The following is a 25,172-nucleotide window of genomic DNA, read 5'->3' as shown; positions in this document are numbered from 1 at the left end:
TAGGTTCAGGTTCCTCAGTGCCAGAGGCTCAACCTCACAGCGTCCTCAACGAAAACATCACGACTCCACAGGCACACACACACACACGCACACGCACACACACACACACACACACACACACACACACGCACACACACACACACGGTAAGCCACTGTCATCAAAACTGTACATTCAATAAATTAACAATGCATTGTCTTTGTTAAGCAACCAGTGAAATGACTCTAGATTACATAATTACATTAGATTACAGGTAGAATGAACCATTCACAAGACGGAATCTGAGAAAATGTTTGGGTAACCCTTTACTCGAAGGTAGCTACATAAGCGTGACATGACACTGTCACGGACAGCGTTTTAACCTAAACCTAACCCTAACCTTAACTGGGCATGACAAAAACCAAATGACATGGCCGGGTTGGCTCAGTGGGCAAAGCAGGCGCACATACTGTATACTGAGAGGCTTGTGCCTCGACGCAAAGGTCCATGTGTTCGAGTCCGACCTGTGACGATTTCCTGCATGTCTTCCCCCCTCTCGCTCTCTCCCCTTTCTCACCTAGCTGTCCTATCGATTAAAGGCGGAAAAGCCCCCAAAAAATACCTGAATGACACTAACTAAGAGAAGCGTTATGTCATAAACGTTTATGACTTGGTTATAATGTTTATGACACGTTCGTGACCGTGTCATGTCACTCTTATGTAGATACCTTCGAGTAAAGTGTAACCGAAGGTTGTTGCAGGGAAAAGGGTCCACATGGCTGAGGAAAGGTAGGATGATTATGTATAGCACAAAAGTCGGTAGGCGCAATAGTGATGACATCATCTACCCCTTTGGCTTCTGATCGCTGACGTTTCACCCCATGGCGGGCCTTCAGTCCTGTTAAGAGTTCGATGTTTCTACACGTAGATAGGCTCAAGTCCCTCTTTCTCTTCTTTTTCTTCATCTTTTCTCACCCCGAAACCCCTCCCTCCCTCCCTCCCTCCCGACCACCCCCACCCCCACCCCCCACCTCCACCCCCACCGGTCTCTGGTCACACGTTGGGATTGTCTCAGGTCTGAAGGAGACTGGGCCGGTCCAGCTGAGTTGTGGCTTCCCGCAGTCTTCAAGGCTTGTGTTTGAAATGGGCCTCCACTGCAGAGACACAGAGAAAGGTTACGTTATACAGACCAACGGACGGATAAGTTCTGTCTTTCAAATGGACGTGCGTCGTTCGAAAGGGCGACAAGCTGCTGAGAGCTAACACTTGAGCTGTGTTCGAAACCGCTCCCTCATTCACTCACTCACTATCCCCTAGATTGTGTTTATTAAAAGGTCCCATGACATGGTGCTCTTTGGATGCTTTTATATAGACCTTAGTGGTCCCCTAATACTGTATCTGAAGTCTCTTTTATATAGACCTTAGTGGTCCCCTAATACTGTATCTGAAGTCTCTTTTATATAGACCTTAGTGGTCCCCTAATACTGTATCTGAAGTCTCTTTTATATAGACCTTAGTGGTCCCCTAATACTGTATCTGAAGTCTCTTTTATATAGACCTTAGTGGTCCCCTAATACTGTATCTGAAGTCTCTTTTATATAGACCTTAGTGGTCCCCTAATACTGTATCTGAAGTCTCTTTTATATAGGCCTTAGTGGTCCCCTAATACTGTATCTGAAGTCTCTTTTATATAGACCTTAGTGGTCCCCTAATACTGTATCTGAAGTCTCTTTTATATAGACCCTAGTGGTCCCCTAATACTGTATCTGAAGTCTCTTTTATATAGACCTTAGTGGTCCCCTAATACTGTATCTGAAGTCTCTTTTATATAGACCTCAGTGGTCCCCTAATACTGTATCTGAAGTCTCTTTTATATAGACCTTAGTGGTCCCCTAATACTGTATCTGAAGTCTCTTTCCCGAAATTCAGCCTTTGTGTAGAATTACAGCCACCAGAGCCAGTCCCACAATGAGCTTTCCTTAGGATGTGCCATTTCTGTGTCTGTAGCTATTGAAGAGGAGAGAGGGGGGGCAAGGTGGAGGGTGGGGGTGTGGCCTTGACCAACTGCCACTTTGCTCGTTTGAAAGCCATGATGTCTCTCTCTCATGGGTGGCCCAAATTCTCTGGGCGGGCAAAGCAGAGAAAGGGGAGGTAACCTTGCTCCTTATGAGGTCATAAGGAGGGCTCGGTTTACACCTATTGCCATTTCTAGCCACTGGGGGACCATAGGCAGGCTGGGGGAAAGCATATTAATGTTAAAAAAACTCATAAAGTGAAATTTTCATGCCATGGGACCTTTAAATAGTGAACTATATAGGGAATGACCTAACGAGATTTTGGACACTCACTGAAAACACATCGTTGCGTGACTTGTGTCAGCAGATGCGCCTATTGTTTGTGTGACGGAGGTGGGTGCACCCAGCTTCATGTAAACAAACCGAAACAAAAATACTATATATATATATATATATATATATATATATATATATATATATATATATATATATATATATATAAATAAATATATATATATATATATATTTATTTGTTCATATATATATATATATATATATATATATATATATATATATATATATATATATATACAGTGCCTTGCGAAAGTATTCGGCCCCCTTGAACTTTTCGACCTTTTGCCACATTGCAGGCCTCAAACATAAAGATATAAAACTGTAATTTTTTGTGAAGAATCAACAACAAGTGGGACACAATTATGAAGTGGAACGAAATTCATTGGATATTTCAAACTTTTTTAACAAATAAAAAACTGAAAAATTGGGCGTGCAAAATTATTCAGCCCCCTTACTTTCAGTGCAGCAAACTCTCTCCAGAAGTTCAGTGAGGATCTCTGAATGATCCAATGTTGACCTAAATGACTAATGATGATAAATAGAATCCACCTGTGTGTAATCAAGTCTCCGTATAAATGCACCTGCTCTGTGATAGTCTCAGAGGTCCGTTTAAAGCGCAGAGAGCATCATGAAGAACAAGGAACACACCAGGCAGGTCCGAGATACTGTTGTGGAGAAGTTTAAAGCCGGATTTGGATACAAAGAGATTTCCCAAGCTTTAAACATCCCAAGGAGCACTGTGCAAGCGATAATATTGAAATGGAAGGAGTATCAGACCACTGCAAATCTACGAAGACCCGGCCGTCCCTCTAAACTTTCAGCTCATACAAGGAGAAGACTGATCAGAGATGCAGCCAGGAGGCCCATGATCACTCTGGATGAACTGCAGAGATCTACAGCTGAGGTGGGAGACTCTGTCCATAGGACAACAATCAGTCGTATACTGCACAAATCTGGCCTTTATGGAAGAGTGGCAAGAAGAAAGCCATTTCTTAAAGATATCCATAAAAAGTGTCGTTTAAAGTTTGCCACAAGCCACCTGGGAGACACACCAAACATGTGGAAGAAGGTGCTCTGGTCAGATGAAACCAAAATCGAACTTTTGGCAACAATTCAAAACGTTATGTTTGGCGTAAAGGACACACAGCTCATCACCCTGAACACACCATCCCCACTGTCAAACATGGTGGTGGCAGCATCATGGTTTGGGCCTGCTTTTCTTCAGCAGGGACAGGGAAGATGGTTAAAATTGATGGGAAGATGGATGGAGCCAAATACAGGACCATTCTGGAAGAAAACCTGATGGAGTCTGCAAAAGACCTGAGACTGGGACGGAGATTTGTCTTCCAACAAGACAATGATCCAAAACATAAAGCAAAATCTACAATGGAATGGTTCACAAATAAACATATCCAGGTGTTAGAATAGCCCAGTCAAAGTCCAGACCTGAATCCAATCGAGAATCTGGAAAGAACTGAAAACTGCTGTTCACAAACGCTCTCCATCCAACCTCACTGAGCTCGAGCTGTTATGCAAGGAGGAATGGGCAAAAATTTCAGTCTCTCGATGTGCAAAACTGAGACATACCCCAAGCGACTTACAGCTGTAATCGCAGCAAAAGGTGGCGCTACAAAGTATTAACTTAAGGGGGCTGAATAATTTTGCACGCCCAATTTTTCAGTTTTTATTTGTTAAAAAGGTTTGAAATATCCAATAAATGTCGTTCCACTTCATGATTGTGTCCCAACTTGTTTTTGATTCTTCACAAAAAATTACAGTTTTATATCTTTATGTTTGAAGCCTGAAATGTGGCAAAAGGTCGAAAAGTTCAAGGGGGCCGAATACTTTCGCAAGGCACTGTATATATATATATATATATGTTGCATGTTACATTTCCACTGTTACGAAACGAAAGCCCGGTCCATTTTTCCTTTTCGCGGTGACTTCTGCTTCTTCTTCTCCTCCGGGAAAACACGGCCACGTTGCATTGTGGTATACGGGAGTAAAATGTAGAGTACATCGTATGGACACTCAAATTAGCAGTGACCTTGACCTTTGACCTCCGAAATCAGTTCATCCTTGAGTTCAAATGGACGTTTATTCCAAATTCAAAGAAATTCCCACCAGGCATTCAGAGATATTGCCTGTAATAATATGATATAATAATAATAATAATAATAATAATAATAATAATAATAGAAATATATTTCATTCATAACGCACTTCAGATACAGAAGAATTGGATGGACACAGTGACCTCATCGTGTGTATCTTTTAAAATACATGTTTATGTTGAAATAAAAAATAGTAGTTATGTCTCCCATTGTATTGGTTTATCGTCTTACAGAAATAATGCACAAAAATAGAATGCACAATATATTCAAACGTGTGTGTCTTATTAGAAGGAATATTTAAACGTAATTTTTTTGGGGGCAATTTTTGACGCTCCTAAATATACAGTGACCCGCTGAAAAAGCAGAAAACTCCACAGGGTACCTTTAAACATAGAAACTTAAACCTAAAAAAATAAAAACGGGAAAAAAGGGTTGCCTTAATGCAAATAAAACCCTACAGTATTCAAATGTTTTCCACACCTGCATATTCCTGCGGCCTCATTGGTCGGTTGATGACCCTCTGGAAGGCCGATATCCAATCCCGTTGCTCGGCTTCGGTTTCGCAGGCAAACAGGAACTTCCTGTCTGGCGTGACGATGGTGATGCCGTGGTTCCAGTGGTAGCCCTGTGTGGAAGAGGGCAAGCCGGACAGGACGGTGTAGCTGTTCTCCTTACTGCCGATGAACACCTCACCACGGGCGTAGGCGTCCTGGGACAGAGACAGAGACAGAGGAAGTCCTGTGAACAGACTAATGCTGCCTTCACATTGGCACAGTAGATACGGCTGCGAAACGACCCGAAAGTCATTCATTTCCTATGGAGAATCGCAGACCGCGTGCGATCGGGTCCGAACCGATATCGCCCACGAGTGCGGTGCGAAAAAAAAGAAAACGGGTCCGTTGGTCATCCGGATGCGTTCAAAAAGTTGAACTCGTACGACAGGCAACGGACGGTTCCTATCCCACAATCCGAGCGGAAGTTAGCGTTGCTATGGTACTGATAAACAAATCTGAATTCTTAAAGCAACACTATGTAACTTTTCCCGCTTCGGTCCCCCTACAGGTTGGAAGCGGAACAGTCCATTACATTACATTGTGCTTTATGTTTGCCTGATCGGGTAGCGGATCTATAATGTAATGTAATGGACAATTCCGCTTCCAACCTGTAGGGCAGTGTTTTTCAACCTTGAGCCACGGCACATTTTTTTACATAAAAAAAATCCCGCGGCACACCACCAACCAAAAATGTTACAAAATGACACATTGTAGCCTAATAAGATCAGAATCTGCATTTTTCCTTTTAAAAAATATATCCATCGCTTTTACAGGCTTACATCGATGATCTCGCCCCTACTGTTTACATGCTGTCACTGCGGGATGCGCGCGAAAGGTGGCTGTAATCCTATTGTCTTAAATCAACAAGGTCATTATTGCGATATACTGCCACCTACTGATACAGAATAGTATTTCATTTCTCTGCCAGTCATCATATTGCAGGCACAGATGCGCAACAATGGCAAATTATTTGCAGTAACTCAATAAAAAAAATTGTTGGACCAATTAAGTAAAATCGGATTATATCTCACGGCACACAGGACGATCTCTCACGGCACACTAGTGTGGCGCGGCACAGTGGTTGAAAATCACTGCTGTAGGGGGACCGAAGCGGGAAAAGCTACATAGTGTTGCTTGACGATTCATTTTAGAGTATGAGAAAAGTTCTTCCGTGCAGAAACAATGCCTAGGATACCTGCTATGGCTAAGTTGGTTAGCAACAGACAATCAAACTATTGACATTATACCGCTATATCACAATTAACCGACCTGACGTATCAACATCCTGGGCAACTTTTCTCCACACAGCAGCCTTGCTGTTTATACCTGTATGGACCTTTTTCCCAACAGACATTTTTGACTTGTCATAGTAGGAAAAGCACAGCTGAAATTGATAAACCTTAACGATGGTTCAATTCCATCCAGTGTCCCAGTAAGCTATTTCAGTGAGTCAGCATGCACAATACCAGGGCCTCTCCTAAGTGGAACACAGCCATCATTAATGGTTTTGAATACACCGGTGCTTTTCCTACTATGACATGTCAACATGTCTGCCGTGAAAAAGGTCTATAGCCCTCAGATGAGAGGTCATAGAGAATTGGACTTTCGGACACTGACAGAATGAGTTGTTCTGGTCTCTCCGCCATTTTTTTCTTCTACCCGCTTCCAACGGTGTAGTACGACGTCCACTGGGGGCGCGCTGCGTATTACGGAGCAGATTTCAAGTGCCAGTGTGAAGGCGGCGTAAAGCTTAATTTATGGTCGCCGCGGCGGTCGTTTCCAGCGCGAAGGCTCCGCAAGCTGTCGCGGCGCGTGGCCGCGCACCGCTGAATTTTTGCAACTACGCGCCCACTGCGCTTTCTATTCAACACGGTCGGGCCGGGAAGAGCAGGTTCGGTTAAATATGTGGTCAGAGAGAGACGCCACACTGGGAAAATGAAGAAACATTTTGCTGGAGAGTGTGGAAAAACATGAGAGATCGTTTTGGCAAAGCTAAAAAAAAACGGCTTCATGGAAAGAGTGTTCTTCACAGTGTTACAGGCAGACGGTCATTTGGACATGCCGCAAAGGGCCGCAGGTCGTGGTCGAACCCGCATCCGCTGGGTCGAGGAATAAACCTCTCTATATGGGCACCAGCGCTACCAGGTGAGCTAACCAGACACCCAAACAACAGTCATGTTAATGATTAGAGTAGATAAACGTAAGGCCGATTACACGCTGGCTGCGTGGCGTGATCGTGGCGTTTCTGTTGCGTATCACCCGAGTGGCGGCTGCGTGGATTTTTCTGTCTTTACACACCAGAAACGTGTCTGACGCGGTGCTGCTGCTGCTGCTAGCCTTGTCTGGACACATGTATGTTTCCCATTGATAAAATGAAATACCATGTTAAACATATAAATAAATATATACTGATCTGATTACAGCAAAGACAACGTCGGCAGCATTGACGGCAAAATAGGCTACAGAATATTTCGTTCTGTATTGACAGGTGTAATATTAGAAAATCGATTTTTATTTTTATTACATTTATATCTGCATTTATGTCAAAACCTAGATACTTTCAAACATCAACATGTCATTTATTAATATGTATTTGTGTCTAAATGACATATAAACATCTTTTCCTATTCTATTTTGCCTGGAAACGCTTCCAACACTTGAAAAATAGGCGTCGGTTCTATTTCTAGCAGGCAAGCGTTTTCGTGAAAACGAGACGTGCGTGTCACGCAGGCAGCGTGCAAGCTCTAACCTGTTAACATGGGAGCCGAAATATAAACGGACACGCCACGCAGCTGACACGCTCACGCCACGCATCCAGTGTGTAACAGGCCGCAAAATTACGAATCCCACTATGGCCACGCCAAGACCCGCCCTACGAAGCAGCTTGATTGGTTATGGTTAGGCATTTCACCTCGAGTGGTTAAGGTTAGGGTTAGGGGATTGGTCAGGGGATAGGACCTTTACTCATGTAGTGAAGGGCGGGGTTCTTGGCGTGGCCATAGTGGGAGAAAAGAAAATATCGCTGCCAGGCAGCCTGCTTCCCTTTACTTTGGCTCTCGTCTTCTTCTTCTCTACTACTTCTTGCTTATTTACAGATTATTTTGTCTGTATGCCTTCTGGTGTTTCGGAGAATACTGCAACGGACAGTGCGTTGAGCATTAAACGTCTCCGTGCATGCTCGTAGCGCACGCGCTACCCGGCGCTTTAGTGACCAGTCAGAACAACAGGACAGGTAATGAGGGCGCAGGGCTCTTCTTACCAGGGGGTCTTTGAAATACATGAGTCTCCTGTCATCCATAGTAAACCACCTCTTCTTGAAGCCCTCCGTGTGCTGCGGCAGACCAAGAGAGACAAAATTACATTTTGAAGAGAGAAAAAAAAATAAAATAAAAAAATGTCAGTGTAACTTGTCATAAGAGGTCTACAGTACCGTGCGGCCCTGAGAGGCCACCGCACTGCAACTTAAGAAAATGCACGCAAACAACATTACGAGAAAACACGCAAATAGATCACAACACGCAACAATAAGAGAACACACGCAAATAGATCACATTGTTGCGTGTTGTGATCTATTTGCGTGCTTTTCAGGCCTCAATTACTCAAATCTTAATCTTAATTATTCAAATTAAACATTCAGAGACAAAAACAATTCATTCAACTCAATGGGTAGAGGGGTTGCAAGTAGACATTGCTCCATTTTAAGTGCTCATATGTAAAAACATTACACTATATGCCTCCTGCAGAGATATGGTCTGCAGATTCCTGATTTGACTTTGTAATGCAACGTGGCATCATGACTTTGCGTAAACATACACGCCACTTTCCTAAAGCCAAATGGCCTGTAATCTGTACGCATTTTGAGCTATCCGCGTGTAGGTCTACGCTGTGGATGCAAACATCCGTGTTATCGCGAGAACGTGCCGCGCTATCGCGAGAACAATGTCACACGCGTGTAAAAAATAAATTCTAAAAAGGTTGGGTTTAGGAAAAGAACATTGGGAAAGGCTTTACTAACACTAAAAAAACGACAAAAAACGCATAAAAAAGAAAAAGAAAATAGGTAGATAAACGCCACACGCGGGACGCAATCCCTCTCCTGGGTGAAAGTCCTGTGTTTTACCCATCTGCCGCCCCAACCATCCTCCTTTCATACTACACGCTACTGTGATAATTCACTCGTAATGTACGTCAATGGAGGCCAAACAGTGTTGATAAACACGCTAAAAAGTGATTATGCGTCTTGATAACACACCAAAACGGCATATGAATTGGCGTGTCATACATACGCCACTTTATGAGATCAGTCTGGAGTGTAACCCCAGCACAAACCTTTGGACCCGTTTTCTCCATAAATCCTTCCTTCATGAAGTTTCGGGTCAGTTTGGGCACCAGCTGGAGAAGAAAAGACAAAAGAGAATGAAATAAAAGCATGCAGGTAACATTCAAAATAATAATAAGGATTGAGATGCACATGTCAACCACTGAAAGAAATCTATCTTGAAGCAGGCGGGGGTTTGATCGCGTGCTGTGCGATTAAATCCTCACCTCCTCGTCACTTGCTCCAGGAAAGGCCACCTGTAGGTAGTGGAACCTGGCCGCCCTGATAGCATTGAACCAGTCGACCATCTCCTGTAAAAAAATAAAAATAAAAAATTCACACAGTAGCTCTTCACAGTATGCATTTTGGGCTCGGGGTTTGTAATACAGTATAAAGCAGTGGTTCTCAAGCTTTTTTCAATAATGTAGCCCTTTTAAGCCATTTAACCCCTAACCAGCGCGATAACTTTTGGTAGAAAAAAAAAAAAAAAGTCTATATAAAGAGGAACAATACAGCGATGTCAGCGATAGATTTACTACACAACAAGCCTTGTACCTGGAAAACATTTAAATGCTAATGAGAAAAGCAACAAAACCTTGGAAAAAGACGGTAGAAAGAAGGAATTAAGGCAAGAATAGGACGAAAATAGTAATAAAAAAAATTCAAAATTCAAAATAAACCTTGAAAAAAGTGACAAAAACTTTGAAAAAAGCAGAAACAAACGTACAGTAGGAAAAAAGCGACAAACTTGGAGAAAAAAAAAAAAGACCGTAGAAGTAACTACAGCCTTTCAACTGAAAAACATTTGGCTAAAAATGTCACGTACCCCCTGCAGTCCTCCAAAGTACCCCCTAGGGTACCCCCATTTGAGAAACACTGGTGTATAGCATCAGTAAGGTCAGTGTTTCCTCTATGTTGATTTTGTAGTGGCGGCCCACCATGGCAAAATTTCTGCCACCACGGTATCAGAAATAGGGCTGGACAAAAAATGTAGTCGCGGTTGCCTTTTAAATGATCCTGCCGCTGACATGGGAATTTAACAACAAGTAGAACTATTCAGAGGTTATTGGGCCCGTCCAGTTTAACTCCACATACTGTTGTGTTGATGTACTTTATTGTCAAAACGTTCGCTTTCTTCCGAGTCGACTATTAAACGAACAGCTCCACCAAAAACCCAAAAAAGTGTAGACATGTTGTAGATGTTAAGTGCCCTGTGGTTCCTCAAAAAATACAGTTCAATCACACCTGAAAATATGCCTCATTGTGTGTGATTACAGGTGAATAAATAGATTTGTTTGTGTCGCAGCAAAGTGTCAGTTCCGTTTCATACGTAAAGCATTTGGCGGTGGGGCGCTAGGGTGGGGGCTGTTGTTCGGACAGACCTGCCCCCACTGCTAAAAAAAAAAAAAAAAAAAACCTAAAGGATACACTGTAGGTGCAGTCGATGGCACCTGTGCTGCATGGATGCTGCAGCGCTGTCGATACCTCCACAGGACAAGAGTGACGGTGACACTGGATGAACCCGATGAACTGGTTCTGTCCCAGCCTGCAGTGACACTACTCAGCCAGCAGAGGGAGCAGCGCCATTTCTGCCTCATGCTCCACTAACTCTCCTGAATGACTTTTAATATCCGTCTCGGTCTTCTCTCTAATCTTTTCCTTTGTCGTTAACTCTTTCTCCCTCCCTCTTGTCTCTCTCTCTCTCTGAAAAGCCAGAACGCACGCACATATAGATATGAAGGTTTCAAATGAAGAAAAGTGCGAAAGTTTATAATTTCTGTTCATGAAATCTTACATCACTAAGAAACTCTTTCTCAAAAACCCAAATAAACGAGTGGGTAGTAAGTGTGCTGGCTCAAATCCTCCATCTGGACTTTCCTATCATTAGTGCTAATATGGAAATTACGGGACCCATAAAACAAAGTGTATTTCCACATCATTTCCTGAGGGTCTGCTGTCGATCCGACAAGCTAAACAGCATTACACATTTCAACCACCGCTTTACTGTAGATATGTGAAAGAACAAGGATGCATGCATTTGTAGTTCAGTCCACTCGTGTGGAATAGATGAATATGTGACTATGTACAGCACTGACATTTGGTGTCTAGGCTCTGACCTCATCGCTCCCCACGAGGAAGCGCCACGCTGAGCACAGCAGGGGAGTGGGGGTGTGACGTTAATCCCCCTCCCCCCCCCCCAGGGGAAGGTACAGTATAGTCACACACTGCTAAGTAAAAGCTGGGGTGGATGTGGGGGATTTTCTAGGATTGAATTCAAATCCATTTAAGAAAACAGAGCCAAAATAATGCAACAAAACTGGCTAAAACAATCTATTTCACATTGAACATACAGTGCAGACAGATTTTATATTGTGTTGGAGTTTGAGCCTGAAATGGAACAATGCAAGTGTTGACTTTTAGCAATGAGGCTGTTTGAGGTTACTCCCATCCATACTGCTTGTACACACCGTAACAATCGCAGTTCGTTTTCCCATAGGCCTCCAATTTGAAAGAGTAAGGGCTCCTGCACACTGCCTGCGTGGCGTGAGCGTGTGAGCTGCGTGGCGTGTCCGTTTCTTTTCCGGCTCCCATGTTAACAGGTTAGAGCTTGCACGCTGCCTGCGTGACACGCACGTCTCAGGCGCGGCCTGCGTGCATACTATAAATAGGACCGAAGCCTATTTTTTTCACGCGACATGCAAGCGTGTCGGAAGCGTGTTCCAGCCAAAATAGAATACGAAAAGGTGTCTATATGTCATTTTGACACGAATGCATTTAATGAATGACATTCTGATGTTTGAAAGTCTCTAGGTTTTGACATAAATGCAGATATAAATGTAATTTTAAAAACATAATAATAAACTGGTAATTGGTCTGTCAACACAGAACGAAATATTCTGTAGCCTATTTTGCCGCCGTTGTCTTTGCTGTAATCTAATCAGTATATATTTATGTTTAACATGAAGTATACTGCTGCTGGAGCAGCAGCGCCGCGTCAGACACGTTTCTGGTGTGCGAAGACATAGAGAACGCCACGCAGCCGGCCGCGCAGCCGCCACGCAACTGACACGCAACAGAAACACGACGCTCGCGCCACGCAGGCCGTGTGCAGGAGGGCCTAAGTCACTCTTTCTCCCTGAATGTGGATGGAGACACCTTTGAATTCAAGCTAAGAGTCAGCACTTTACCCTTGTAGTCGTTGTTCCAGAGCCAAAACAACACTAACTGTGCCACTATCCAAATACTTACTGCCTGCACTGCCGCTACTGAAGCCACTGATACTACAAGTGAACAGTTACGGAAAAGCCAAAAGGAAATTAATTATTAAAAAGGGACATTTCCAAGTCAAAGTGGGTTTGGTAGCGCAGACAGCTTTCATATTATACTACTAACCTTGTATTAGTGCCCTGTATTCCTGCATTCTAGGGCCAACATCAGACAGAGTGCTTTTTGCAGGTTGCAAAACGCGAGGCACACCGCACTGGCTTTTTCTTTTTTTCTTTTTTTTGAACCCCTACAATTTACAAAGAAGAGCGGCTTGCCTGCTTTTTCTTGTTTGTTGCTAGGCAACTAATTCTCAATTCATCCAATTGGACAAAACGAAAATTAGGGGGCATGGAGTGGAAAAACACAGGGGCGATCAGCAGCACAAAAGAAGGGGGCAAAAAGTTGAATTCTCATTGAAAACAATTACAAAAAGCCGCCTCAGGCTGCTAAAAAGCGCTGCCTGATCGGGGGCTTAAGGCTGCTTGCACACTGGCTGCGTGGCGTGAGCGCGGCGTTCCTGTTGCGTGTCAGTTGCGTGGCGGCTGCGTGGCGTGAGCGTGGCATTCCTGTTGCGTGTCAGTTTCGTGGCGGCTACATGGTGTTTTTCTATGTCTTCCCACGCCAGAAACGTGTCTCACGCGGCGCTGCTGCTGCTGCTAGCCTCGTCTGTACACATGTATGTTTCCCACTGATTGGAAATGTACTGCACTCAAGCAGCAGTATACTTCATGTTAAACATGAATATATACTGATTTGATTACAGCAACATTAACGGCTGCAGTATTGATGGCAAAAAAGGCTGCAGAATATTTAGTTCTGTATTGACAGGTGCAATATTTAAAAATCGAGAATTATTTATTATTATCTTTTTAAATTACATTTATATATCTGCATTTATGTCAAAACCTAGAGACTTTCAAACATCAAGATGTCATTTATGGGGGCGGCCTCTAGCTCACCCAGTGGGGGCGTTCGCCCCATGTAGGCTGGGTCCTGCAGCGGCGCGGGTTCGAATCCGACCTGCTGCCCTTTGCTGCGTGTCAAACCCAATCTCTCTCTCCCACTTTCCTGTCTCCTTTCCACACTCTGTAGAAAAGGGAAAAGCCCCAAAAATGACGGAAAAAATAGGCGTCGGTCCTATTTCTCGCACGCACGTGTCACGCAGGCAGTGTGCAAGCTCTAACCTCTAAAACGGACACGCCACGCAGCTGACACGCTCACGCCACGCAGGTAATGTGCAAGTGGCCTAAGACTTAATTGACATGGAGCATACAGTATGAGAAGAATGGCACTGCATTGTACAGAAAACTCATCAAAGTTTGTTTTTTTTAAAGGGCAACGTGTACTTAATATAATTCAAAAGTGTGTATGTGTTTGACGGTGTACCTTAGCATCACTGTGGTAGACAAAGATGTTCCTTGTGCTGTTGTCTTTCAGGTAGGTGATCTGCAGGCCACAGGGGTTGCCAATCTTGGCCGGTTGGAAGGTGGCATTGAGGGTCTCGATTTTCATCACTGCTTTGGGATCCCTGGCCTTGGTGGAGAAAGACATGAAAAACAAACAGAGACTTTGAGGTCTCATATTCCTAGAGCACGGCTGGCTTTCACCAACGTGATTCCTTTCTGCTGCAAACACCCTTCAAGATCAGCCGCGTCATCTCGCTTACATCCTGCTTGTTGAAGTATTTCAGCGCCCCCTCCCTCTCCGACAGGATGAACTTTCGGCTGAGAAACTGACCGTTGTCTCTTCCTCGTTTCCATAGAAACCCCTCTCTGTACCCTGGGCAGGGAGGGGAGAAAAAAAAAAAAGTGTTTGAGGTTGGGAGGCTGAGAGCAGATGAGAGATTAAATGGAGAAGGCATGTATAACAGTCACGGTGAGATGTTGTAACTGGTCGGAGTAACACACGATATCTCAGTTTAGCAAAAATGAAAGGTCGTTTGAGATCTTATTTAGAAGAGGAGGAGGAAAAAGGAGACGGAGAGAGAGAAAAGGCAACATCCAAGAGGCAAACAAGACTTTAGAAGAGAATTTAGCAAGGAAATGCAGCATGAGGCAGCACACAGAGAGATTTTATTGTCTATAAAAGGCCACAGAATATCCTTTTCCATGCTAATGATATGCTGTTCTATTAATAGCCTGCAATGCCTTTTTCTTCTTCTTCAATCTATTTTGGTAAAAAACCGCTGCCTACACAGACTCCTTTTCTGTCTTTTCTCTTCTATTTCCGTCCCGCTGTGATGTGTTTTCTTTCTAATCTGGATCTATTTTGGTCCCTTAATGGGAGGAAGACGTCTAAGCATAAGCAGGTGACTCATTTACATGTTAGCCACTTGACTGAGTGTTGCATAATAAGCAACAATTGTAGAATAAACTTGCACTAAAAAAAATGACAAGTAAGGGATGAAAAAGGAGCTACTTTAATTTGCCCCGAATGATTTGTACAGAATAAAATAAAGGAAATAATGACTTTAGAGGAAAGATGTCTAGTGTGTATAAAAGAGGACGGAATGGATAAGGGGGAAATCTTAAGTAACATACTCTTAAAGGGTTTGTTGACCCAAAATATGATACTTCAAGTATTATAAGTGATCCTTCACACCCAATTTCTTTAATCTACTGTTCTCTTTTACACTCTCCTTATTAAATGCCTACTGCCACTGATTACCACTATTCTGTCTTCTCGTCCTCTGCACTCATTCTGCTCTGTATGTGTGTGTGTGTGTGTGTGTGTGTGTGTGTGTGTGTGTGTGTGTGTGTGTGTGTGTGACTGTGACTTTATGACATGAACCATTTACCTACACGGGCATTACCTCATGGATCAATAGCCCTCCTTGTTCCCACCCTTGTCTCCTTCCCTCCCTGACGCTCTTTTTCTTCCTCCTATCCTTTACATACTGGGTCAATATTAACATTGGCCGCTGTGGAGGCCAGGTTACTGCCAATAGTCAATCTCAGCCGCCCACACACACGCACACACACGCACACACGACACACACACACACACACACACACACACACACACACACACACACACACACACACACACATCACAATGAGTGATGAAGAGAGCATGAACGCACAAATATAGATGACAGAATGAGTCATATTATTACACTCTGTCTGCGTGTGTGTGTGTGTGTGTGTGTGCACGGTTCTCCACTGAAACAAACGGATGAGGTCACTGCAATCCAATAAGAAAGCTCTATCTTCAACAAGACGTGAAATGTATACTAGTTGACACACACACACACACACACACACACACAAACACAAACCACACACTGTTTTTAAGGCACCTCTATTTTTCTGCATTGACAATTAGAAAATTAGAAATCTGCAAATCTGTATGTTTGTTTGGGTTGTGTGTTATTTCCCATTTTTTGGGATCAATAAAAATCTATCTATCTATCTATCTATCTATCTATCTATCTATCTATCTATCTATCTATCTATATATCTATTCTTCTAACTGGGCAAATGCTTTAACAGCTACAAAATAAATTGGGTACATGACAGAATGTCTTCTTTTGTTTCAATTGCAGCTTGCAACATGATAATGACATGTAGCAACACGGTAACCCCATCTCCATTTGGTGTTATTTGGTGTCTTTGTATTCAGAAAATTATGATTTCATATTAGATCTTGCACTATATTTACAGGCTAATTACAGAAAGCAGTCAACTGAAAAATACTGCAAAATGTAAGCATAAAAAACTGAACTGCAAAAGATATTGTTGCTGGTGATAACTCTTAAGGTTAGCTTAGACTTAAGTGTCACAGAGGTGTTTTTAAAGTGTTCTCTTCAGCTCGCAAACAAATCAGCTTGGACGAGGGTCTTCACAAGTACAAACAAACACGTCAGTACCTGCAGAGTAGGGCTCCTGCTTTTCGATAAACTCAAACTCATTCCTCTCGTACTTGGCTCTGATCCACTGCTCTCTCAGCATCCTGGAGACATAGCAAAGCACACACAGTTCAGTTACACACTCACTAACTGCCCCGTTCTAAACACACGAAAACATTTTCCACACAGTATTGCTTTTTACTACACAGAAATTATGAAACGGAAAGAAGATCCCAGTTTCAAGTCAAAAAACCTGTATATTTGACCTACAGTTAAGTACACTATGTCATGATATGGCCTCACAAGCAGATATAGGATAGAGGAGTGCTTATACAGTTGTGGGGCGCAAGCCATGTTAAATGAGTGAAGATAAAAAATGAGGGATTGTTACATTATTATCATCTCTTCTTCTTTGACAATACATAGAAAAAGTGCTAGTGTCTTTGCTTTCTGTCGCCATGGATCCAACGTGGTGATGTGTCCCTGCAGGGTAAAGTATTGTATACTCAAAGGGCACTTTTAGTTAACCTGGCGTCATCCTACTCCGATTCTAGTCAGAATATGAGTCTGATACTGCTCCACTGGGCTGTGATTATGGGGCCAGTTTCAACCGAACCAGGAAAGAAAATGCCTCTGCACTCAATTGGATAGACCTACAACCAATCAGAGCAACGGAGACAGACGTCACAGAAGCTGCGAGTCAAAGGCAGGCTTCAACAGAGCAAAGGCAGTTTCGGTGTCGTGCGGACGGGTGTGGCGATGTGTATACATACGTGATCGCGGTTCTCTGTTCCTCTTTTAAAATCAACGCGCTGTCGATATCTTCTATAACAGACGCAATCTTTGTTGTAAACGAATTCAACCCAAGCGCTCTTTGGCGACGTGGTTGATTACGTTACTGTTGATCATCTGTCCATCATCGTATCAAGCCCGCCCTGACAATTTGATTGGTCAACGGATCAAGTCCAGACCGAACTTCCCGACCTCAAATGTTGTGGGCGGGCGGAGGGAGGGGCGAGCTAGCTTCCATATTGGTTGACAATATTTTAAACATCAACAAGAAGTGACATCACCCAACATCACTTAGAGCACCTTTAACATTGATTTACTAAAAGGGTCAAAAGTCATCTACATTGACTATAGCGCCCCCTAATGGCCGATCTTTCGCCAAATTTGGTACAGAGCCTTGGAGCGGCATGCCGAACGAGCATCACAAGTTTTGTGTTGATTGCTTTTACTTTGGCAGAGATATTGCAATTGCAAATATCCCATTTAAATGCATTGAGTTATTGGCCAAAACAAATAAACATTGCTTATAGCGCCCCCTAAAGGCCGATCTTCGCCAAATTTGGTACAGAGCATCGTAGTGGGATCTTGAACAAGGATCTCAAGTCCTTTGCTGATAACATTTAATTTGGCCGAGATATGATATGATGTGTGTGAGGTAGCTAGCTAGGAAAATTTGTTTGGTCGTCAAATGCGCATACTTTAACGTAGCAAAATTAACGTCTGACTGCCGGCTGTAGCTTCATATTACACACACATATGAGATTGGTATTGGTTATTACAACGGCGGGGAGCATTATTTTTGTTTCCTTTTTGAACACTATCTGTATTTTTACTTTAGGATTCTGAATAAACTGAATAACGGAACAGCCTTTGAACTCCCGTTCTACAACACTCCTTCGTTTCCACAGTTTCTACCAAAGCTGCATGTAAAGGGAGCCATTCCAAATTTCAGACCTTCTTCCTCTTCACTGTGAGGAGAAACAAATTGGCAACAGTCAGCACATCACCATGCCAACAATCTCTCTCATTTGGTTTCCCTCTCTGCCTCTCCTAACCTTGCAGTCTCCCCTTCAGGCTCCAAACAAGCGTTCTATCAGCATCGAGAGGTAATGGCCGTACTCCGAGCAGATATCTCTTTGAATGACAACTTCCCGTAACACCGGATTGGAACTAAAGCCTTTGGTTCTCGGGGGGAGTGGAGTGAGGTAACACAAACAGACACCATGGCAGAGACAGCGAGAAAGACACTTTCTCTCACTCTACCTGTTGTAGTTCTGTTTCTGTCTATTTTAATCCAATTTTGCTGACACAAAGAGACAGGGGTGGAAGAAGTATTCAGATCCTTTACTTAAGTCAAACTACTAATACCACACTTTAAAAATACTCTGTTACAAATCAAAGTCCTGCATGAAAAATGTTACTTACTTAAGTTAAAGTAAGTATCATCAGGAAAATGTACTTAAAGTATTAAAAGTACTCAATGCTGAAAAATCCTGACAATTTAGAAACTGGAAACGATCAAAACAGTCCTGTCAATTAACTTAACTTTAAGGGTAACTACCGTTTTTTTCAACCTGGACCCTATTTTCCTATGTTTTTGTGTCTACGTGACTGATGGGAACAACAATCTTTGACATTGGTCCAGTATTAGGCAAGATCGCTGCAGTCGTCAGCGGCGAAACAAGCTACAATGTAAGTTGATAGGGCAATTGTCCAGCTTGTATTTACCTTCACAAAAGTGCTCGTTTTGCCACTGACAGGCTCAGATTAATATTCTAAGTATCTGACAACATTATGGAAAGGATTTCTGAGGAGGCCGACCTTTCTGTTAAAGAGTAAGATCCTTTTTTTAAACATAAAAACATCTGCAAAATTGCGTTCGCTAAACACACCAGACTCCATGTGAATAAACAGTAATTTTAGCATCGTAAAATACACTTAAGACACACTAAAGTCGTCAGAAACTAAATAAAACTATGAAAAGCCGTTTTGGGTCGTCTTTCCACTTTTCCAACCATCACAACTATAGTTTTGGTTGTAATAAACACAGAGTTTACCGTTTTACATGTGAAAATATGTTGGCTCTATACATGCTTAAAGTATTCCTTTTTTTAAATGGAGCTCGGTGGGTTTAGCGCTAGCGACTTCAGAGCTGTTTCTGGTTAAACAAAAAGGTCTCATAAAGGTTTTAAAGGTCTGTCTCTGAAGGGATCCTTTCCATAAGGTTGTCAGACACTTAGAATATTAATCTGAGCCTGTCAGTGGCAAAATGAGCACTTTAGTGAAGGTAAATACAAGCTGGACAATTGCTCTATTACATTGTAGCCGCTGCCGAATGCAGCAATCTTGCTTAATAGTGGACCAATGTCAAAGATTGTTGTTCCCATCAGTCACTTAGACACAAAAACATAGGAAGGTTTAAAAAAAAACGGAAGTTATCCTTTAACTTAAGTGTTTAATCGGCTAACATTTTAGCTGAACTTGTAGGTCTATACATTGTTGGGTAGTTTAATTTATAATAAAACGTATTTTATAAACTACATGCGTTTTGTGTGTGAAAATCTTAATTTGTAAAGTAACTAGTAACTAAAGCTGTCAGATTAATGTTGTGAAGTAAAGAGTACAATATTTCTCAATAAAAATGTATTGGAGTAGAAGTAGAAGTAGAAAGTGGCAGGAAAAGAAAAAGACTCAAGTAAAGTACAAGTACCTCAAATTTGTACTTAGTTTCATTCCACCACTGCAAAGATAGATGCATGGACAGGCCTAAAATGTCCAAGAAAATCTAAGTCACTACATCTGCTTATATAACCAAAGTGTATGAAGTAGGAAAAGGTAGAAAAGAAGTCAAAGTATTCCTAGAGGCAGATTCAAAAAATTATGTTTGTTGGTACAGAAAGGCCTATACTATATAGCAGTCTCCAGATAACATTCAAATGTATGTATATAGAACTGTAAAGTTTAAAAAAAAGCTTAGGCCTGATCTTAATCAATCTCATCTGATTCAAAGTTGTAAAACATGAAATAGTCCACGGGGGTGTGTGAATACTTTTCATAGGCCTTTTGTACACACAAAAAGGAAGAGGAAGTGACATTTAAGTGATATGCAGTTAGAGGTGTGAAACAGTATGACTTCATTCACACTAAGAATGTCCCACTGCACAACAGAGTGTATGCTTCACTTTAGCACTTACCAGCATGCTGTATTACCGCCTCTGCATTCAATTCAATTGAATTCAATTTTATTTATAGTATCAAATCATAACAAGAGTTATCTCAAGACACTTTACAGAAAGAGTAGGTCTAGACCACACTCTATAATTTACAAAGACCCAACAGTTCCAGTAATTCAGCATTTTCTTTTCACGTAGGACTGTGAAGCTAAAACAAGGGCCAATTTGACATAAAGAAATAAGACTTAAAAGCTGCAGTAATCAATATCTTTCTCTTCATTATTAACAATAAGTGAAATGACTATGTAATATTAAAGGCATTGCTCTTTGTAAACGTACCCGCAGATAATTAGCATCCGACTCTATAGTATGGATGTATTATACAGTAAGAACTGGACACTGCAGACTCAAAGATGGCGCCCTGTCAATTGAATGAATATTGCTCACCCAGCGCATCAGCCAAAAAAAGTTTTCCGGCTTCGGGGTTTGATTATGTATTGTGCGGCACATGTGCATTAATGTTTCTCCCATTTGCCCCATCCACACATAGAGCACAGAACGGTGTGGTTTTGGAAGGGAAAATTCCATTAATTTTCTCCATAAGGATTTTGATCAATAGCCATAACGTCTAAACCACCCAAGGTAGACTGACCACGAGCTATGAGGTTGTGAAACAATGTTTTATGCCCCTGTAGAAGCCACAAGCCTATATGATATCAACCTTGTTTAAAAAAAAAAAAAAAGTACTACACTACCCACAATCCTAAGCGTAACAGCGACGTCCCTGATTGGTGGAGCTCACTGTTTCCATGGGAATGTTTACCGCTAACCAGCAAACGGCTATAGTAAGCTGCTACCACTGGAGTCTATTTTTTTATGTACACAGTCTTGTACCTTTGCCTTTTTTCCCCGTTTTCAAAATTAATTTGCGCCAAATCAAATGTTTTATCTCATTTATTGTAGCTGGTTGGCTTGGTTCCCGGCTTAAAACTCTCTATATATAGGCCTAGCATTTTCTGAAACGTCAATGGAGCAATTGAATGGGGAACAAAGTGGGTGGTCACCGTTGAAATCATACACATTACACTGAGGTGTCTCTCCATGGCTTCATTCTCTTCAACCATCATTCATTTTATCATTTACAGATGTGATTTTCATAGTATGAAATACATGCCAAGATGTCTTTCATGAAAAAGGCACTCATGACGTTAGCCAGCTAGCTCCTGTTAGCAACGGCAATCAAAAAAGGACACACTACAACTCTTTCTTTTTAATAAATGAACGTACGAGTCACCTTTGATATTTTGTGAGTAAAGGTTGTATCACACTTTGACACACAAACACTGACCTTTAAGTGACACTGGTGCCTTTATGAAAGCTCAGTGGAAAACTCAGACAGAATATTTAATAACCATGCGGAGAAAAAAAAGAAGATAGTTGTAAAGTTAATACGGTTACAAAATGTATATATATTGTCTTTAACACTAGTCTATGCTCAGTTAGCCTAAGCACAGTGTTATCTGTTAGCTAACTAGCAAGTAGGCTAATTCGGGTTAGCACATATGTTCTCTTTTCAGACAACAGACATTAACTGCTTCATACTGGCTGCACCTCAAGTATTCGTGTTTTGAAAGTCACAAGTGAAAGAACAGCACTTACTTGCAGTCAGAGTGTATTGGTCTGTAGTAGAAAGCAGGAACCTTCTGCTCATATTTGGCCTTGGCTGCGTTGTTTCCTGTAGCCGCCATCAACTGAAAGAGAGACATACAACACAACTGGGTCATCTTAATACTGTTCACAGTTAAATAGTCACTATTTCTATCTAATAGAATATGCAGTAGTTTCCACAATGCTGCATTTAACATGTTTAGGGTGAATGAGAAGCAAGATATATTGTATCTAACACCACATTTAACCACTTGTTAACCAACCAGTTGTTGACTAGTCTTTATCCACGACGTTTCACTTCCGGGATTGCTCCGTTGCCGCTGGAAATTCTGCGGGATTTCACTCTTTTCGGCTGGATGTCCGTTACCTTACGCTTTCTTTGTGTTGGAATTTTAAACTCTGGTGGATTTCTGAGGACTATGGTTAACTGCTCCTCAGATCTCTGCAGGGTAAATCCAGACAGCTAGCTAGACTAACTGTCCAATCTGAGTTTTCTGTTGCACGACTAAAACAACTTTTGAACGTACACATGTTCCACCAAAACAAGTTCCTTTCCACGGCACCGGCACCGGCACCGGGCCTGCTGCAGGTGCTTAGCGCCGCCCATGACGATTGCCAATGAACCAGAACACGTTTTTTCTCCCAAACCAGAATGCTGTGTGGATTAGTCCACAGGATCTGGCAAAGCGACACTAGTTGTTAACCAGCCAAATAAATGTACTTTATTCTGAAAACCCATCTATCATACCAGCCATAGAGATTCTGAGTGGATCTACACTGCAGAGCTATAATTAGGGTTGGGCATCGTTTTGATTTTAACAATTGTGGTGGAGTTGAAATGGGGTCATATGCTTATTTCACAGATAAAAGGGAACATTTTATTTTTATTCAATGGTGATTTACAGTTTTACCAGGCTTTTGCAATGTAAAATAAAGCACCACTTGACAGCTCCGCATACTGTGCTCCATGGCCGCAACACAACAAGCGTTGGAACCGATTATCAGATTCCAAACGATTCCAATAAAGAAACGATTCCATTGGAACCGTAATTTTTGAAATGATTCCGAATTGGAACCGGTTCTCGATGCCCAATCCTAGCTATAATAGTAATATTAATAGCCTATATTTTTCCAATCTTAGAGAAAGACACTGAATATTTAATCTTTTACTGTCACTTGGATTTCAAAATAAAATCTGAAAAACGCCTTTTAAGGATGCTATGAAATAGAAATTATAAAATAAAATGCCATTAGGAAAGACTTGCTGGCTACTGCAGATCCACATAACAGCAGCCATGACATTTCAGGGAAATCTACATATAGGAATAATAAAATATCATTAAACTTTAAATGAGACAATAACTTCTTCAGCTATTGGATAAATTGGCTACACTGCGTTGGGACTTGTCTGCCTTCGTCCCTCTTTTCCTCTATTGTGTGTTTCATCCAAGGATAATCCCTGAGCTCAAATTCAGCTGGCTGAATCCCTCAACACACCTCTTTTATCCTCTGAAGGGCTCTGGGAAGGGATGCAGTGTGCTTTAATGTGAAGGTCAAATAGCAGCTGAAAATTCAACCGAAACGCAAACCTCTAAAGAAAGTCACGGAAATCAACATGCGACACATCTGCTGCCAAAATGTGATCCGTTTGACACCTCGGATGGGACGTTCAGAACATGATATAAATGTCATCAAAGCAAACGAAACGATCGGGAACGTTTTGGTGCCATTTAATAATCACCTCTGAACCAATATCCACTTTATTAAAAAACTTTATTATTTAGTAAAATGCTCACTATTCCAGACTGTGAGTTGCAAGCATATGCAGAGCAAGACAAGAAAACTTATATCCCTGTCTTGCGGATGTATGCCTCCGCCAACCAGTCCAGTTGCAGTTTACATCCATGTCTGTCCACTCTCATACAATATATGAAGTGAAGACTTTGTAGGAATTTAATACAAAGTATTAGGTGTATTTAGTGTCACCAATTCAGTCTCCGACCAAATGTGTACACTTCTTTTCCTGAGTTCAATTCAATTTTTATATATTATTATTTTAGTATCACATCATAACAAGAGTTATCTCGAGACACTTTACAGATAGAGTAGGTCTAGACCACACTCTATAATATGCCGTTGAATAATGGCCATAAAAATGTCTATTTTTGGCAGACTATGATTTCACAGTGAAGTTGACTTTGACCTTATGGGTATAAAATGTCATAATTTCATCATTTTATCCTTTCCTTTTGACATTTGTGTGAAAGTTTGTCATAGTTAGTGCATGAATTCTTGAGTTAAGGTCCAAAATGTGTTTTGTGACCTGACCACCAAATTCTAATCCTCAACCTTCAACGGGTGGATGGACAACCAAACGTACGTATAGTCGGACATCCCAAAAAACATAATAACCAAACGTTCACGATAACGTCATTTACATAGCAACAACAAATGAGACGAGGAAAGTCTGATTGTTGCTCCTTACAATGTCATCGTATAAAATGTAGAGCTGGGGCCTCATTGATCAAAAAATGCGTACTCCCACCTTCACAAGGTAACAATGATAAATCTCACTTCTTCTAAAGCCATCTGTTGTCCACCTACAGGCCCATGCACATACAGAAACAAGCGCCCACCATCTCTTCCAGGCAGTGCTGCGACCGTTGACTTCATGGCACCTAACCCTAACCTTAAAGTGCCCATATTATGAAAAAAACACTTTTTTGGGGATTTGGGGTGTTCTTTTGTGTCTGTGGTGCTTCCACACACATACAAACTGTGACGTCACAGTCCGAAATGAGCTGGCTAACCACAACCGTTAGCTCGTAGCGTTAGCGTTAACGCTAACATGCTACGTTGTTCTCAATAGCAAAGCACTGCTACAACACACACAAGTTCACCATAATCTACAAAAGAACTACTTACATGTGCGCCCTCATTTAGAAGTCTCCCAGCTAATCCTGCCTTGTAACTGACCAAAGTTGGAGAAACAGGCTTTCTTTTACTCTAGAGTTAGTTAGCTGACATGCTCTACATCTGAGCTACTGCGCATGTGCGAGTGCAATCAAAGATAGTACAGAAGAAGAAGATGAAAAG

At 41.9% G+C, this 25,172-nt stretch overlaps 1 protein-coding gene across 3 annotated transcripts in view; it reads right to left on the bottom strand.

The window, feature by feature from the left end:
• Positions 1–1,010: 1,010 nt before the first annotated feature.
• LOC120551053 (arf-GAP with dual PH domain-containing protein 1) overlaps positions 1,011–25,172 on the bottom strand; it is a 43,903-nt gene continuing 19,741 nt past the window's right edge. For 2 of the 3 annotated variants that reach the window (XM_039788189.1, XM_039788191.1), the window contains 9 exons: positions 22,068–22,159; positions 16,468–16,550; positions 14,266–14,378; positions 13,986–14,132; positions 9,560–9,643; positions 9,344–9,406; positions 8,274–8,345; positions 4,941–5,169; positions 1,011–1,131 (listed from right to left, as the gene is read on the bottom strand). In XM_039788189.1, the coding sequence (XP_039644123.1) occupies positions 1,103–1,131; positions 4,941–5,169; positions 8,274–8,345; positions 9,344–9,406; positions 9,560–9,643; positions 13,986–14,132; positions 14,266–14,378; positions 16,468–16,550; positions 22,068–22,159 (912 nt within the window). In that variant the 3' untranslated portion in view covers positions 1,011–1,102. Of the gene's footprint in view, positions 1,132–4,940; positions 5,170–8,273; positions 8,346–9,343; positions 9,407–9,559; positions 9,644–13,985; positions 14,133–14,265; positions 14,379–16,467; positions 16,551–21,756; positions 21,893–22,067; positions 22,160–25,172 lie in introns of those variants that run through there. The other variant, XM_039788190.1, reaches the window with a different exon arrangement.

Source organism: Perca fluviatilis, chromosome 21 (assembly GCF_010015445.1).
Source record: "Perca fluviatilis chromosome 21, GENO_Pfluv_1.0, whole genome shotgun sequence".
NCBI classification, from domain to species: Eukaryota; Metazoa; Chordata; class Actinopteri; order Perciformes; family Percidae; genus Perca; species Perca fluviatilis.
This window is presented reverse-complemented; position numbering and strand designations above follow the sequence as displayed.